Here is a 19,295-nt window from a genome sequence, read left to right on the forward strand (position 1 = left end):
CTCAAAGGGAATATGTAGTATGAAAGTTAGTTGGGCAAAAGCAGGGGACATAAAAAATGTGGGTTCAGTGAACCCCCCCTTAGGCGTCCTAGGGTTAATCTGCCAGGAAGTTTCATATCAGCGCACACTCCGATGCAGAGTGAAAATTTCATTCAAGAAGACGCTACTTCAAGCTACTTCTCGTCGATATGAGACTGAGAAGACGAGAATGTCCCTTTTATCAGCGAAAGAACTTTACATTTACCGATGGAGATATGCCGTCATCTGTTCAGCAGTCACATACACATGAAGCTGAATTAAATGTGAACAGGTGTATCTTGAATAAGTTCTGTTAATGGAGAAAACAAACTGTGTTCATTTGCAAAAACTACATTTATTTATAAATAACTTTGTACAAATACATATGAGGTGTGTTTCATAAATAGCTACACGCGTCCGTCGGTCAGTCTCGGAGGGTCAGCAAGGCTGAGGGTCAGCCCAGGTGGTGTCCGGCCTTGAGCGCCAGGATGCTGGGGGCGGCCAGACCGGCTCCTGCGTAGCCCAGGCCGGCGGGACCGTACACTCCGGCCCCCGCGTAGCCAGCGGCGGCGGCGCCGGCGTAGGCGGCGCCGGCGTAGCCCGCGTAGGCGGCGCCGCTGGCGGCGTCGGCGGCGTTGACGGCGGCGTCGCGGGCGCGCGTCTCGGCCACGTAGGTGAGGTGCGCCTTGCGCGCGGCCGCCACCTCGGGGGTGTCGAAAGGCACGCCGCCGGGTCCGATGACGATGTTGGCCGGCGCGAAGTGGTGGGCGCCCGCGTAGCCGCCGTAGGCCGCAGGTCCGGCGTAGCCCGCCCCCAACAAGCCGGGGGCGGCGCCCAGGAAGCCGGGCCTCGCCATGGCGGCGGCCAGCAGGCAGCTCAGCACCGTCTGCAGGCAACAGTTGATCGACTAATGCGTGCAGACTGGTACACTTGTGTCTAGTACACTACTGCCCATTAAAATTGCTACACCAAGGGGAAATACAGATGATAAACATGCATTCATTCGACAAATATAATATACTAGAACTGACATGTGATGTGTGTGTTTCATAAATGATTGTAGCCTGGAGCAGTTTTGGTGCATAGATCCCGAGAAATCAGTAGCCAGAACAACCACCTCTGGCCATAATAACGGCCTTGATACGCCTGTGCGTTGAGTCAAACAGAGCTTGGATGGCGTGTACAGGTACAGCTGCCAATGCAGCTTCAACACGATACCACAGTTAATCAAGAGTAGTGACTAGCGTATTGTGACGAGCGAGTTGCTTGGCCTCCATTGGCAAGACGTTTTCAATTGGTGAGAGATCTGGAGAATGTGCTGGCCAGGGCAGCAGTCGAACATTTTCTGTATCGAGAAAGGCCTCTACAGGACCTTCAACATGCGGTCGTGCATTATCCTGCTGAAATGTTGGGTATCGCAGGGATCGAATGAAGGTTAGAGCCACTGGTCGTAACACATCTGAAATGTAACGTCCACTGTTCAAAGTGCCGTCAATGCGAAAAAGAGGTGACAGAGACTTGTAAACAATGGCATCCCACACCATCACGTCGGGTGATACGCCAGTATGACGAATACACGCTTCCAATGTTCGTTCACTGCGATGTCGCCAAACCCGGATGTGACCATCACGATGCTGTAAACAGAACCTTGATTCATCCTAAAAAATGACGTTTTGCCATTCGTGCACTCAGGTTCGTCGTTGAGTACACCATCGCACGCGCTCCTGTGTGTGATGCAGCGTCAAGTGTAACCGCAGCCATGGTCTCCGAGCTGATAGTCCATGTTGCTGCAAACGTCGTCGAATTGTTCGTGCAGATGGTTTTTGTCTTGCAAACGTCCCCATGTGTTGAATCAAGGATCGAGAAGTGGCTGCACGATCCGTTACAGCCATGCGGATAAGATGCCTGTCCTCTCGACTGTTAGTGATACGAGGCCATTGGGATCCAGCACGGCGTTCCGTATTACCCTCCTGAACCCACCGATTCCATATTCTGATAACAGTCATTGGATCTCTAACAACTCGAGGAGCAATGTCGCGATACGATAAAGCACAATCGCGATAGGCTACAATCCGAGCTTTATCAAAGTCGGAAAAGGTACGCATTTCTCCTCCTTTCACCAGGCAACGCCGGGCAACTGCTGTTTGCGTATGAGAAATCAGTTGGAAACTTTCCTCATGTCAGCACGTTGTAGGTGTCCCCACCGTCGACAGCCTTGGGTGAATGCTCTGAAAAGCTAATCATTTGCATATCACAGCATCTTCTTCCTGTCGGTTAAATTTCGCGTTTGTATTAAGTGATCTTCATGGTGTAGCAATTCTAATAGCCAGTAGTGTAGATGGTAACTCTACACAAACAAGATTACAAGTTTCAAATGCAACAACAACTGCTCCAAGAGAACATGTACTTTCACCACTGAACCTAAGCAGTGCACGTACTCAACTGGAGGGTATTGTGTGCTAGGAAATTTGGGGAATAGATTTAAAGGAGATTAGGGTTTTATATTCCATCGATATCGAGGTAATTAGAGTACAAGCACTAATTGTTTCAAGAACAGGGAAAGAAATTAGCCTTGCTCTTCCAAAGGAACCATCCAAGCATCTGCCTAGAGCAGTTTGGGGAAATTACGGAAAACCTAAATCTGAATGGGCGGACGCGGATCTGAACGACCGACCTCCCGACTGCCAGTCTGTTGCGCGGTGTAAAGCCAAGCGCCGGCACGACGAGCAGGAACATTAGAGCAGAGAGGGCTGTGAGACGACGTTAGCCAATAGTACACTAGGCCGACAAGGTGCCAGTAGAGCCGGCCGCAGTGGCCAAGCGGTTCTAGGCGCTACAGTCTGGAACCGCGCGACTGCTACGGTCGTAGGTTCGAATCCTGCACGGGCATGGATGTGTGTGATGTCCTTAGGTTAGTTAGGTTTAAGCAGTTCTATGTTCTAGGTGACTGATGACCTCAGAGGTTAAGTCCCATAGCGCTCAGAGCGCCGAGGTGCCTGCCCACGCTCCAGTTGAAGACTGAAATGATAATTAAATCAAGACCCTAAGCTGTCGACAGGCGTTGGTATACATCAACGATGACAGTGGAAAATGTGTGCCCCGACCGGGGCTGGAACCCGTGATCTCCTACTTACACGGCAGGCTCTCTATCCATCTGAGCCACCGAGGGTACTCAGTACAGTGTGACTGCAGGGACTTTTCCCTTGCAGGCTCCCTGTGAGACAGACCCACATTCCCAACTTAATGTCCACACACTACATTCGTAGTGCCCCTGCCCATCACTGTCGTTACTCACGGTAGACAATCTTACCGAGTCCCGTAAGAACAGATAACATCTTCATATAGTTAAAGCTAACCGGTGATTGACCTTCTGCTTCTGTGCAGAACTCTTACAGGAGTCGGTAACATTGTCTGCCGCGAGTAACGAGTGTAATGGGCAGGAGGTCTACGAATGCAGTGTGTGGACATTAAGCTGGGAATGTGGGTCTCACAGGGAATGTGCCAGGTATAAATCCCTGCAGTCGCGCTATCTTCTGTGCCCTCGGTGGCTCAGAAGGATAGAGCGTTTGCCATGTAAGTAGGAGATCCCGTGTTCGAGTCCCGGTCGGGGCACACATTTTCAACTGTCCCCATTGATGTGTCTCAACCCTTGTCGACGGCTTAGGGTTTTGAATTAATTATCATTTCATGCTCAGAGAGCTGCATGGTCACCTATGGTATCTGTTTTTTCGGACATGTCCGAAAGTACAGATACCATCTACATACAGTTGAAGACTAGCCGTTCTACGAGCGATACAGCAGCGATTTAGCATGCGTATTGTTTCGCTTGTGTTGGCAATTTAGTATACTTAAGACATTGCTTATGTTTCATGTTGCCCATTGCTTGCGACATCCCACTGCAAATTTCTCAAAGTTAAGTATTGTCATTTATCTTACTGTAATAAAAATCTAGTAATAGGATTTGCTTGAATTGTAGTTTTGCGATCCGAGAAAGCAGGTTTCCTAGGCACCCTATATCAGACAAGTGGGCTCAGCACAACACTAACTTGTGCGCAACCTCATTCGATTTGGAGGAGAAGCTGCAACAGTAAAATAACTAAACAAAACTCCTCCCGAACAGGCCATGAAAGTCCAACGGTACCGGCCGGCCGCCGTGTCATCTTCAGTCCACAGGCGTAACTGGATGCAGATATGGAGGGTCATGTGGTCAGCACACCGCTCTCCCAGCCGTATGTCAGTTTACGAGAACGGAGCCGCTACTTCTCCATCAAGAAGCTCCTCAGTTTGCCTCACAAGGGCTGAGTGCACCCCGCTTGCCAACAGCGCTCGTCAGACCGCATGGTCACCCATCCAAGTGTTAGCCCACCCCGACAGCCCTTAACTTCGTGATCTGACGGGAACCGATATCACCACTGCGGCAAGGCCGTTCGCCAACAGTAAAACAGATGTACATAAAATAGATGGGCATCTAAATGAGTCAGTGTGTATTATTACTGCAATAATGATACAAAACTTAGCTTCATGCCTCATAAGCATCGCTTCGCCAGACTTCGACCTCTTTTTTTGCTATTTTCTTTTATTTTAGTAATCAGTCGTCTGATTGCAACCTATGACGTCAATTATAGGCTGGGTGTATTACAATATCCTTCTTACCCCACTGATTTTACCTTCAACAGCTCTCTCTAGTACTATGGAATATTTTCCCTGATGTTTTTACAGGTGTCCAACGATAACTGGCCACAATTAGAGACTAGAGACAGCTTCCTTATACCCATGAATGCTTCGAACACTGTATTGTCTAGCGCTCCACAGTCCTACCTGAATTTCTACGGATGAGGGATTATAATGGAGTTGGACTGAAAAATTTAACCATTTTAGGTTTCTGAGAGTGTAAGGTACATGATGGCCTTTTTCTCCATTCAAAATAGTACACGACTGGAATAAATAACGTAGGGTAACGGGATCAGATTTTCACTCTGCAGCGGAGTGCGCGCTAATATGAAACTTCGTGGAAGATTAAAACTGTGTGCCGGACCGTGACTCGAACTCGGGACCTTTGCTTTTCGCGTGCAAGTGCTCTACTAACGGAGCTACCCAAGCACGACTCACGCCCGGTCCTCACAGTTTTACTTCTGCCAGTACCTCGTCTCCTACCTTCCAAACTTTACAGAAGCTCTCCTGCGACCCTTTCTGAACTAGCACCTCTGAAAGAAAGGATATTGCGGAGACATGGCTTAGCCACAGCCTGGGGGATGTTTCCAGAACGAGGTTTCCACTCTGCAGCGGAGCGCGCGCTGATATGAAACTTCCTGCATTGCCCACGAAAGGCAAAGGTCCCGAGTTCGAGTCTCGGTCCGGCACACAGTTTTAATCTGCCAGGAAGTTTCAACGTAGAGTGACATTTAAGCTCCAAATCTAAGGAGTTATATGTTAACGATGTTTTGGCACCCGTTTGCTCACGTTTCTTGTTACTTCATCAAATGGTCAGAAAAGGACGCAGAAAGAAAAGAGTGTTCTTAGTGAGCGCGCACTGGTATATCATTATTGAAGGATCGAAATTAGTCTTTGTGAACATTAATCTCGGCCGGCCGGTGTGGCTGTGCGGTTCTAGGCCCTACAGTCTGGAACCGCGTGACCGCTACGGTCGCAGGTTCGAATCCTCTCTCGGGCGTGTATGTGTGTGATCTCCTTAGGTTAGTTGGGTTTAAATAGTTCTAAGTTCTAGGGGACTGATGACCACAGATGTTAAGTCCCATAGTGCTCAGAGCCATTTGAACCATTTTTGAGCCATTAATCTCGCACATAACGTACACTCATATGTACAGTGGGTACCACAGCACCCATGGATTGCCACAGTGGAAATAGTGAAGTAGTTGTCCTAGTAAACAAACAAAATCGCAAGATGTTGGCGAAGCGGTAATGATGTAGTGAGGCTAGCGAGTGACAGCGAAAACTGAACTGCCCAATGAAATGCGAATAATCGCCTAATGTGTTAACCTAAACTGTTCATATGCACAACATCACGGTGAGAGAATTGCCAACTATTTGCATCTTTCTTGAAGAAAGTAAAGAAACGTTAAAGAACAGGTTGCTGTGGGAATGTCGTCGTTCAGCGCATCTGTGTCAAAGTATAATTCGCAAGGCACGAAGGGCGTGCCCTTGGAGCAGAACCTGGCTAGTCGAGGCCGGAGCGATACTCACCAGTACTTGCATCGTGGCTGTTGGACTTCCGGAGGAGGCTGCGATCGGCGACCGAATGTGCCTCAGCCGGCGCTGCGCAGCGTATTTATAGTGGGCGCCGCTGTTGGGTGCATCGCGGGAAAGTGAGAATCGGGAAATATGACGCCTTCATCGTGGGCGCAGGTCTTCAGGTGTTGGGCAGGGCGCGAGTACCCGCCCTCCGCGTCACTCAGTGAGCTGGCCTTGGCATTTCGAGCGCTGGAGCGGCCCCTCTCGCCTTGCTGCTCTAGGGAATACCGGGCGGTGCCATCCAGACGACGGTCTAGCCTCCATCTTCGTTCTCAGTTTGTCTCGAGTTACAGACACTATTCATTTTTTACAACAGTTTTGTTTTCTAACTGGGTGTTGTTGTGTCGTCTTGATCATCATCATTCATCCCCATTACGGTCAGAGGAAGGCAATGGCAAACCACCTCCGCTAGGACCTTGCATAGTATGGTGGTGCGGGTTTCTACATCTACATCTACATCTACATCCATACTCCGCAAGCCACCTGACGGTGTGTGGCGGAGGATACCCTGCGTACCTCTATCGGTTCTCCCTTCTATTCCAGTCCCGTATTGTTCGTGGAAAGAAGAATTGTCGGTATGGTTCTGTGTGTGCTCTAAACCCTCTGATTTTATCGTCATGGTCTCTTCGCGAGATATACGTAGGAGGGAGCGATATACTGCTTGGCTCTTCGGTGAAGGTATGTTCTCGAAACTTCAACAAAAGCCCGTACCGAGCTACTGAGCGTCTCTCCTGCAGAATCTTCCACTGGAGTTTATCTGTCATCTCCGTAACGCTTTCGCGATTACTAAATGATCCTGTAACGAAGCGTTGCTCTCCGTTGGATCTTCTCTCTCTCTTCCATCATCCCTATCTGGTACGGATCCCACACTGTTGAGCAGTATTCAAGCAGTGGGCGAACAAGCGTACTGTAACCTACTTCCTTTGTTTTCGGATTGCATTTCCTTAGGATTCTTCCACTGAATCTCAGTCTGGCATCTGCTTTACCGACGATCAACTTTATATGATCATTCCATTTTAAATCACTCCTAATACCTACTCCCAGAGAATTCACGGAATTAACGTCTTCCAGTTCCTGACCTGCTATTTTGTAGCTAAATGATAAGGGATCTATCTTTCTATGTATTCGCAGCACCTTGCACCTGTCTACATTGAGATTGAATTGCCAATCCCTGCACCATGCGTCAATTCGCTGCATATCCTCCTGCATTTCAGTACAATTTTCCATTGTTACAACCTCTCGATACACCACAGCATCATCTGCAAAAAGCCTCAGTGAACTTCCGATGTCATCCACAGGTCATTTATGTATATTGTGAATAGCAACGGTCCTATGACACTCCCCTGCGGCACACCTGAAATCACTCTTACTTCGGAGGACTTCTCTCCATTGAGAATGACATGCTGCGTTCTGTTATCTAGGAACTCTTCAATCCAATCACACAATTGGTCTGATAGTCCATATGCTCTTACTTTGTTCATTAAACGACTGTGGGGGACTGTATCGAACGCCTTGCGCGAGTCAAGAAACACGGCGTCTACCTGTGAACCCGTGTCTATGGCCCTCTGAGTCTCATTGACGAATAGCGCGAGCTGGGTTTCACACGACTGTCTTTTTCGAAACCCATGCTAATTCCTACAGAGTAGATTTCTAGTCTCCAGAAAAGTCGTTATATTCGAACATAACACGTCTTCCAAAATTCTACGGGCAAGAGAATGATCCTATAAGGGTTCCGATTTTACCGACTGAGGTCCCCTAAGCTCCTCGGAGTATGGGACCTCATCATCATTGTTTTGTAAACTTTAAAAACGGTTAGTTTCAGATTAGCTAAACCTCTACATTTTCATCATATCTACATTTTAGGGGGTCCCACACCTCATTCGGTAAAATCGGAACCCTTATAGGATCATTCTCTTGCCCGCTATCTATCTGTTCGACTGATAAGAAACATTTTTCTCACGGAGGGGAAGACCCGCAAATTGAAACTACGGTCATGTACTAAGGTCCACGGCTCCTTGGCGATGTAACTAATTTCAGTTTCATTGTCAATACGATCAACAGATGCGTCCGTGTTCGTGATATTCTTAGATACTCGGAAATTCACTCATTAAAACCTGTAGATGAACTATTTATATACATGTGGTGTCTGGAAAACGAGAGTTTGTGGGATGGGGTCTGGCGTGACTACCGATTCTTCAAAGATGTATATAAAACGATAAGGGTCGTGCCTGGAAAGTGGAAACCGGGAAGTCGAGGCAACGAATCTCGGTCGGGCCACCGATAATTGAGCCATCGTTTAAACCTAGCCTGCACCTCCCAACAATGTGAGGAGTTGCCAGAAACGACACGTGGTTCGAATTCCACGTTTAATCTTTGGTCCCTTCTCCCCGGATAGATAACTGGTGTAGGCTATGGACAGGAAAGTCGCCGAAATGGCGTCGAATAGAAAGACTTTCACCGAGCCATTGAGCCACATCAGATTATTATTATTATTAGTAGTAGTAGCAGTATTACCTATACGCACAATTAAGTTTGTACGAAGCCATCAGAGCCCAAATTCTATCCGCACGTCTCCAATTTTTATTAATTAATTAATTTATTTATTTTGACAAGATCAGAGCTAACAGTCCCTCTCTCACATCTAAGTAGTCATTTCAAATAAATTTCGTTACAATTAGTTATGATAATTATGGTTCAAATGGCTCTGACCACTATGGGACTTAGCCTCTGAGGTCATCAGTCCCCTAGAACTTAGAACTACTTAAACCTAACTAACCTAAGGACATCTCACACATCCATGCCCGAGGCAGGATTCGAACCTGCGACAGTAGCGGGCGCGTGGTTCGAGACTGTAGGGCCTAGGACCGCTCGGCCATCCCGGACGGCACGATAATTATGGTACATCCAATGTACAATATTATTACTGTAGTTCAGAAAATGTAAAAAAGTCACTGCTTACACTCGCTCGTGAAAAGTGTAACAATAAAGACGAGGTACAGGAAGCGAAATTTATATCATGAGGTACAGCAGCAGTGTATGAGAGAATAGGCGTGGAAGAGGCAGAGAGAGAGCGGACGTAATGAAATATAATTCATCTACATCTGCATCTACATGGTTAGTCTGCAAGTCACACTTAAGTGCCTAGCGCAGGGTTCATCGAACCATTTTCATACTACTTCTCTACCATTCCACTCTAGAATGGCACGTGGGAAAAAGGAACACTTAAATCTTTCCGTTCGAGCTCTGATTTCTCTTATTTTATTAAGACGATCATTTCTCCCTACGTAGGTGGGTGTCAACAAAATATTTTCGCACTCGGAAGAGCAAGTTGGTGATTGAAATTCCGTAAATAGATCTCACCGCAAAGAAAACCATCCCAACCTGCGTGTCATGTCAGTGACAATCTCACACCTATTGCGCCATTACACGAAACGAAATGCCCGTCTTTGCACTTTTTCGACGTCTTCCATCAATCCTAGCTGGTAAGGATCTCACACCGTGCAGATTAATGAAGAATGGAGAAAAAAATGGGGTCGTCGACTGAGAAATGAAAACAGAACGAATCGTAAAGGGGGAGAAGCATTTCCTTTACTCTTTGACAGAGGGGAAACTGGTGATATATGTTAACTATGGGGAAACATTATGAGTGTGACAGAAGGAACTACTTCAGCTTCTTCTTGAAAGCATTAGAGCATATAATTCTGCTGTGACTGAAGGTTAGTTTGTTCCAGGAGCGGACAGAAAGAACAGAGAACGTTATTGCGAAAATTTTTGTCTTCTTCGCGGGATTATCTAGGGTCCTAGTTAAGTTAGAATTTGTGTACCGATTACTATGAGATTACAGGTACTTAATCTCTGATGAAGGTACTAGGGTGCATGGGCACCGAGGAGCCGATGATGTAAACATAGTGTATGGTAGTGACGCACCTTGGCTGGCAGCAACATACCTAACTGGATGTATGAGTCACTGACATAATGAAACAGGTGGATGTTTGCAGTAATAGCGCACAGCACACACAAGCATCCATGGTTAGTTCTAGGCGGTTAATGCACTCACTACTCGTCCGTGTTGGATTGCATCGCGACAGTGGAGGTTCGGGACAACGACTGATTACAATAGTTTACGTTTTACACTCTGAGGAGATACGTTACGAAAAGTTTGAAGGGCATAGAAGCAAGCGGTAGTCTTCTCCCGTGTGGCGACAGTAACTTCTACTAAGCTGAGACGCCCATCCAAAGCTACACTCGAGTTCTTCACTGTTTTTTGATAAGGTTATTTCTTCATTTGTTACACTGTAGCATGTTACCTACGATTTAAACATAGGCAGTATTGATTCTTACACAAATTGTTACTATCAACAGCAATTTTTTTCTCTACATCGGCAACGAACGACATGTTTTTTGATGTTACTGGAATACCGTTGGGAAGAGTAAGAAGCTAATTTTTCTCGGAATTCAGAACTTGTTAATTTCCGATGGGATACTAAAATTACTTGTGACTTTTAGTGTAAGTTCCAGGTTTTGCACCCATCTTAACAGTGAAGACTTCACGATGGCATTATTGATGTGTTCAGGTGTGGTGCTTAGGTAAAGCTGGAGATCTTCTCCGTAGAAATGATATTTACGTAGATAGGTATTTAGCTAGTTTTATGGGTTATAAAATAATTCTTTTAATCTGTTGAGATGAAGATGGCCACTGGCTGGTCAAAACTTGTTACAGCGTTGCGAAAGTTCCAAATGCGTCGTAAAAAATAAAAAATAAAATAGTCTTTTCAGTAGAGTATCCATTTGGTGTGTCAAATGTGCTCCTATTCTTTGCTACCTACGTAAAATCTCTCTATGGTATGAAATGCCAACGGCCCGTCACGTGGAATACGCCCTCATACGTTCTCGAACGATCACCAATGTTAGGCAACGTCGGACCCAGTGAGTATTTGAATGGTTGCCCGTTTGGTACACCGGATGCCGTTGGATCAGATACACAGTTCGTCGGTGTGGTGTCCTACTGAATGCTTTGCACCAGGCCGGTGTGACGAATGTACGATATTTTGCTGCAAGATTCTCTATGTAATGGAACTCATTTATTCCCGTATTTCGACTGATTGTTAATTTATTTTGGATACATTTAGGAGCCTTGTATCTTCCTCTTCCAAGAGCTACCACGTTTTAGGACATTAACGTTCTTAAAAGAATTATCCACCGCGTGGCGCAAAAGGTCATAAGGAGTTCAGAGACGGATAGCCATAGTTTACTGACCAGTCATGTTGCCTGCGCGGTCGCCTTCTACGTAGCGCATGACAGAAAGGGATTCAGTGTTCCCAGGGTGCAATGTTTTTTGCCAGAGAGGCATTTCGGAATAACAGCTGTTAAACTTTATGGAGGCACAATCAGACGACAATAAGGAGCAGGTACCGTAATGGAATTTTCGAAAGCGAACGGAACGGAACGAAGCGATGACCCCTGAGGAGGGCGATCGGAGCGGCTCGGCCCACTCCACTTTCTGCTCGGCCGGCCAGCCGGGGGCGGCGGGTGGGGGCAGCGGGGGCGGTGTCGCAAGACTGGCCACAGCCGCCCCCGGGTCACGGTCTCGTCCGCCACTCCTCCGCTCCGGACTGCTCTCCAAGAGGCCGCTAAATATCACCGGTTCACATCCCGACGATAAAAGGGAACTCTACGACTCAGAGCCACGCCCGCCGGAGCCACCTCGGCGAAACAACAAATCATCTTTCGTGAATAGCGACACATCGTGCAGAATGGGAAGCTACATCTACTCTTAGAAAGCTATCTTATGGTGGTGGAGGGTACTCTGTTTATCACTATCACTTATCCTCTTTCTTGTTCCAGTCGCTAAAGTAGCGCGAGAAGAGCGGTTGTTGGTACGCTTTCGTGTGAGCTTCAATCCTCGCGAGATATACGTGGCAGGAAGCAGTATATTGGTTGACTCTTCTAGATACGTACACTATTGGAATTTTAAATGCAAACCACACCGTGAAATGGATCGCCTCTCCTTCAGCGTAGTCTTTCACTGGGTTTGGGTGAACATCTCCGTGACGCATTCACGCTTGCCAAATGAACCTGTAACGAAACGGAGTGTTGTTCCTTGAATCTACTCTATTTACTGTATCAATTATCTTTGTTACATGTCCCAAAATGACGAGCAGTACTCAAACACTTGTAGAGTGAGGATTTTGAAAGCTATCTGCTTTGTGGGTGGATGACACTTGCTGACGGCTCATCCAGTGAATCTGTCAGCATATGTCTTCCATTCACTAGGTTTTATGTAGAAGTTCAAATCGCTCCATACGCTTACTCCCAGTATTTAAAGGATGCGACTGCTTCCACTGATTGTTTTGCAGTCGTATAATCAAATAATAATGGCTCTTTCTGCCTATTTATGCACGGTACGTTATATTCGCTCAGGTGACGGTCAAGTGATAATCCCCGCAACAAGTCTCAAAATGGTTCAAATGGCTCTAAGCACTATGGGACTTAACTACTGAGGTCATCAGTCCCCTAGAACTCAGAACTAGTTAAACCTAACTAACCTAAGGACGTCACACACATCCATGCCCGAGGCAGGATTCGAACCTGCGACCGTAGCAGCAGTGCCGTTCCGAACTGAAACGCCTATAACCGCTCGGCCACAACGGCCGGCTACATCAGGTGTCGGTCCTGTGTATGTCTTCCTGCATTTCACTACAATTTTCAAGGGTTGTGCCTTCTCTGTATACAACAGCGTCATCCGAAAATCGTCTCACGAAACTTCGAGCTTATTCACTACGTCATTTAGATGTGTTAGTGTGAAATGCAATGATGCCGTAACACTCCTTTCGGGTACTCCTGAAGTTATCTGAACATTCTCTCCGTTAAGAATGACACGATGTGTTCTATTTACTAGAAAGTCTTCGATCTAAAGACGGAGCTGGTATAACACTCCGAACGCTCGTATTTTTTTTCATTAGGGGTCTGTGCGGAACTGTGTCGCAAGTCTTCCGTAAGTCCGGGAACACAACTTTGATCTGGACCCCAGAATTTACTGCTTTCTGACACCAATAATTGGAAGTCGCTTACTTATAAAAAATGGCTCTGAGCACTATGGGACTTAACAGCTATGGTCATCAGTCCCCTAGAACTTAGAACTACTTAAACCTAACTAACCTAAGGACAGCAACACTCAGCCATCACGAGGCAGAGAAAATCCCTGACCCCGCCGGGAATCGAACCCGGGAACCCGGACGTGGGAAGCGAGAACGCTACCGCACGGCCACGAGATGCGGGCGCTTACTTATAATCCAGTTTCTTAAAAATACGGCATCCGATAGCAGCCAGTGACCCCTATATCGACACCAAATTTTCGTTGGAAATGCGACTGCAAGTGTTGTCAAATTACATGGGTCTGCTGAAACTTAGAGGTCAGATTTTCAGCGCAGCATAATTTACATTCATGGGAAATATAATTTAGATTATGGGAAATATAGCATGCCTTCTTCTATCACTTAACTCCTTTTTGAGATGTTTTTAGTTCAAAATAGTATCGCTAACGAATGGCAGGCGAACTTTCGCTAAAATGCGATGAGTACTACCGCCATACCGTTAGCCACTCGTGGCAGTCTTTCATGTGCCAGACGACCTCCTCCAACTTCGATATTTCGGCTTGCGGAGGGGGGACGATCGCACCTGTCGCTGCCGATTTTCCTTTTCCTGTTTTCTGAGGTTTTGTGTACTTCCTTCTGTGTTTGACGTCTGATGAGGTTGTCTGTTGCTAGTCAGTATGTTTCGTTAGGCCCTATAGTCGTAATGTGCGACACTTTGTGAAGAAACACTATTTTCAATTTGTACTTCCTCAGACTTACCCACTTCTTGTGAAAGAGTATTTTCTGAAAAAAAAAATATGCTGAGAGAAAAATCAATTCACTTCTAAGGTTATTTAATTCTTTCGTTGTTTTACACATCAAAAACAGCCCTTAGGTCAGAATCCTGGTTTTACAATGCCAACGTTCTCCTTATATAGCGCACAGTACTATTCGCTTCATTAGCAACATTGCCATTTCATTTTAATGGGATTCCGATAGTCGTCCAGAAACAAGGAAAAGTACTCACCTCTAGTGGGGCAATTCCTCGCGTGTCGTACTTCCCTCGCATAGGGATACTTGCATTAGCTCCCAATTACCATGGTACTCTTCTGGTCTAATGTGTGTTAACAATGAAAACACTTGGCACCTTCTTTCACTGAGCATTTCTTTCCAATTTTTATACAAACCTTAATATTATTTGTATTTTGTAGTTGAAAAAATTGTAATACTCTTTTCCCCTTCATTTATTTCAGAACGCGTGCTAATGATCAAGCCGATGAGCGGCCTAGGCAAAAAAAAAAAAAAAAAAAAAAAAAAAAAAAAAAAATAATAATAATAATAATAATAATAATAATAATAATAATTGAATTAGCTAGAGTTGAAATGTTCATTAAAATACTTTGACATATGTAGCGCAGTTGAGTTACGGGACAATTGCAGTGCAGTATGGTAGACTCTCCTCAGGAAGTGTACAGTAGGTTTCTGCACTTTCTACAATCTCAGGATTCGTTACAGCCACAGAAGTGAAACAGAGAAACCGAAAGTCTCATAGCACATCATACGTGAATAAATATCATCGTGCTGGCACCTATACGAGGTACCTAGTCTGTAAGTGTAGTAGGGCGAAGTAGGAGTAGTTTGCTGTAGTTTTGCGACTAATACAGCTGTCGTTTCTTTCTTAATTTAAGAGGGGAAATGGTGGCTGAAGGGACAAAGTAAGTGTTTTCCATCAGTGTAGTTTGTTGAAATGCAATGAGGCTAAAACAAAGTATAAACCCGTGGAAAACACAAAAATGATATTAAACTAACACAGATGACGTGTAGATGTGGCGATTGCTATTTTGTGGGAAACCATCGTGGTGTCAATGATAAATTGGATGCAGATGATGTTGCTGAGTATGAGTAGGGCCTACCAGCTGAAGGGCAAGTATCTGTCTGTTCGCTGACCAGCTCACGGTTAAAGCTTTCTGGAACGGAATCAAAAGTAGGGGAAAATGTGAGATAGCTGGGGAGCTTATATTTGAAGTTCGAGACTGGAATCTGTAGTGCTTTACTGCAGGGGTTGCTTGTAATTGGGATTTGCTCCAATACTCTATAAGATTTGAACTTCTACAAAGGCTAAACTTTCAGAAAATAATTTATAATAAACATCCCGAAGTAGAGAAAGTATCAGGGAAAGACAAGCTGCTGCGCCATTTGTCCTGCAGTGATACGGAAACAGCGGAAAATCCCTAGTTTGAATTATGACGACAGTCAGATTTCCATGACAAGTCGGAGTGACATACAGATGTTACGGAAAGTACATCTCAGTCCTGTTGGGGTCGTCAGTGATTGTTGAAATGTTTGAGCTGACAATATTTTATTTTCTGGTACAAATATCAATATGAAATTACTAGGTTCGATTAGTCTACAACCATTTTGCATCTGACAGTTAATATGTGTTTTCATCGTTTACTCTTCATTTTACGTATTTCGCTGTTTTCTAGGTTTTTGTTTAGACTTCTGTATTTTTAAATTTTTGTTTTAGATCAATTGGTACTTTCTTTTTTCAGTATTTCCACGTGCCGAATTCAATGTGTCGAGGCTATCCAAAGATATCAGCTGTCCGATGAGGCCCCTAGGTGAATAACATAACCCACAAGAGAGTTAACTGTATGCTGATTCCAGCAAAACCGACTGGAAATCGCTGGTACTGCTTAATGGCAATACGGTCCCATCAATGCATTGGCTTATGCAGTGGACACGAAATAAACTTATGAAACCGTGACTTTGCTAATAGAGGCAATCACATGTAAAGACCTCGACTGGCAGCTTTGGTGTGATTCACAACTTGTTGTACTTCATATACATGGTGGGTTCACGGGACGCTTCGGTTTTTTGTGGCTATGGGACAGTTGAAATGGTTCAAATGGCTCTGAGCACTATGGGGCTTAACATCTAAGATCATCAGTCCCCTAGAACTTAGAACTACTTAAACCTAACAAACATATGGATGACACACACATCCATGACCGAGGCAGGATTCGAACCTGTGACCGTAGCGGTCGCGCGGTTCTAGACTGAAGCGCCTAGAACCGCTCGGCCACTGCGGCCTGCTATGGGACAGTCATGACACCAAGGACCACTGTAGAATGAAGCAATGACCTACAGGGAAATCGTCTATTACTGGAAAGAAAAATGCGAAAAATACTCCATTGACTGAAGCCGATAAAACCATTTTGCCTCTTCTTCATTTCACGTTGGGCCTTATTAATAACTTTATTAAAGGTATGGATAATATAGGTTGGGCCTTCGATCATTCGAAAAAAAGTTATCTCGGCTGAGAGAAGCAAAGCTTAAAGAAAGTATATTTTTTGGGCCACAAACGAGAAAACTGATGAATTATACAGCATTTGGTACCAGACTCTAAAATATGTTATTAACTGCTTGGTGATTTTTCACAGTAATTGTGGAAGGCTTTTTTGGGCGACGAAAGAGATGATATCTATGTTTCTGTTGCGGATAGTCTGTTAGACAGTTACAAGAACATGGGGTGAAGAACGTCAATTAAAATTCACTTTTCTGATTCCCACGTTAATTTGTTTTCCAGAACTTTAGGGAACTAGAAGCGTGAATAGGATGCACGCTTAGCAGGGTCACTGGAATACTTCGATGGTGGGTGACTACTGCTGGTGTCTTGTAATGGAGAGTGATGAAATGGCAAAAGGAGGGTATCGTTGTCACATTTTTCGAATACCAAAGAAGATTAAAATTGAAAATATGTTGTGAACTAATTTAGACATTCTGGTGGCATCATGTACATATTAAATAGTATTGAGTTGTAAGGTTCTGAAGATGTATTTCTTCATTGTTTTAATTTTGTTAATGTTCGTCAGTACCAGTTTTGATTCTACTGCGTATCTAGGTAACGTGAAGAGATAGACAGAAACAAATTTTACCAGTGAATTCAGAACCCAAAATTTAGGTAAATCCACCCATTTATGGACCAAACAGCGAAAAAAGTTTTTTATGTTTACTCAAGAGGATGTCGTTATCAGGAGAAAGAAAACTGGCGTTCTACGGATCGGAGCGTGGAATGTCAGATCCCTTAATCGGGCAGGTAGGTTAGAAAATTTAAAAAGGGAAATGGATAGGTTGAAGTTAGATATAGTGGGAATTAGTGAAGTTCGGTGGCAGGAGGAACAAGACTTCTGGTCAGGTGACTACAGGGTTATAAACACAAAATCAAATAGGGGTAATGCAGGAGTGGGTTTAATAATGAATAGGAAAATAGGAATGCGGGTAAGCTACTACAAACAGCATAGTGAACGCATTATTGTGGCCAAGATAGACACAAAGCCCACACCTACTACAGTAGTACAAGTTTATATGCCAACTAGCTCTGCAGATGACGAAGAAATTGAAGAAATGTATGATGAAATAAAAGAAATTATTCAGATTGTGAAGGGAGACGAAAATTTAATAGTCATGGGTGACTGGAATTCGAGTGTACGAAAAGGGAGAGAAGGAAACATAGTAGGTGAATATGGATTGGGGGACAGAAATGAAAGAGGAAGCCGCCTGGTAGAATTTTGCACAGAGCACAACATAATCATAACTAACACTTGGTTTAAGAATCATGAAAGAAGGTTGTATACATGGAAGAACCCTGGAGATACTAAAAGGTATCAGATAGATTATATAATGGTAAGACAGAGATTTAGGAACCAGGTTTTAAATTGTAAGACATTTCCAGGGGCAGATGTGGACTCTGACCACAATCTATTGGTTATGACCTGTAGATTAAAACTGAAGAAACTGCAAAAAGGTGGGAATTTAAGGAGATGGGACCTGGATAAACTAAAAGAACCAGAGGTTGTACAGAGATTCAGGGAGAGCATAAGGGAGCAATTGACAGGAATGGGGGAAATAAATACAGTAGAAGAAGAATGGGTAGCTTTGAGGGATGAAGTAGTGAAGGCAGCAGAGGATCAAGTAGGTAAAAAGACGAGGGCTAGTAGAAATCCTTGGGTAACAGAAGAAATATTGAATTTAATTGATGAAAGGAGAAAATATAAAAATGCAGTAAGTGAAACAGGCAAAAAGGAATACAAACGTCTCAAAAATGAGATCGACAGGAAGTGCAAAATGGCTAAGCAGGGATGGCTAGAGGACAAATGTAAGGATGTAGAGGCCTATCTCACTAGGGGTAAGATAGATACCGCCTACAGGAAAATTAAAGAGACCTTTGGAGATAAGAGAACGACTTGTATGAATATCAAGAGTTCAGATGGAAACCCAGTTCTAAGCAAAGAAGGGAAAGCAGAAAGGTGGAAGGAGTATATAGAGGGTCTATACAAGGGCGATGTACTTGAGGACAATATTATGGAAATGGAAGAGGATGTAGATGAAGATGAAATGGGAGATATGATACTGCGTGAAGAGTTTGACAGAGCACTGAAAGACCTGAGTCGAAACAAGGCCCCCGGAGTAGACAATATTCCATTGGAACTACTGACGGCCGTGGGAGAGCCAGTCCTGACAAAACTCTACCATCTGGTGAGCAAGATGTATGAAACAGGCGAAATACCCTCAGACTTCAAGAAGAATATAATAATTCCAATCCCAAAGAAAGCAGGTGTTGACAGATGTGAAAATTACCGAACTATCAGCTTAATAAGTCACAGCTGCAAAATACTAACACGAATTCTTTACAGACGAATGGAAAAACTAGTAGAAGCCAACCTCGGGGAAGATCAGTTTGGATTCCGTAGAAACACTGGAACACGTGAAGCAATACTGACCTTACGACTTATCTTAGAAGAAAGATTAAGGAAAGGCAAACCTACGTTTCTAGCATTTGTAGACTTAGAGAAAGCTTTTGACAATGTTGACTGGAATACTCTCTTTCAAATTCTGAAGGTGGCAGGGGTAAAATACAGGGAGCGAAAGGCTATTTACAATTTGTACAGAAAC

The 19,295-nt window shown here is 44.7% G+C and overlaps 1 protein-coding gene across 1 annotated transcript; it reads right to left on the bottom strand.

The window, feature by feature from the left end:
- Positions 1-472: 472 nt before the first annotated feature.
- On the bottom strand, positions 473-6,261 carry LOC124606505 (cuticle protein 18.7-like). The gene is made up of 2 exons (XM_047138489.1): positions 6,220-6,261; positions 473-904 (listed from the first exon to the last, which is right to left on the bottom strand). The coding sequence occupies exons 1-2, from the start codon at positions 6,229-6,231 to the stop codon at positions 473-475; spliced, it is 444 nt and encodes a 147-aa protein (XP_046994445.1). The 5' UTR covers positions 6,232-6,261.
- Positions 6,262-19,295: the final 13,034 nt, after the last annotated feature.

This window comes from Schistocerca americana, chromosome 3 (genome assembly GCF_021461395.2).
Source record: "Schistocerca americana isolate TAMUIC-IGC-003095 chromosome 3, iqSchAmer2.1, whole genome shotgun sequence".
In the NCBI taxonomy this organism is placed as follows: domain Eukaryota; kingdom Metazoa; phylum Arthropoda; class Insecta; order Orthoptera; family Acrididae; genus Schistocerca; species Schistocerca americana.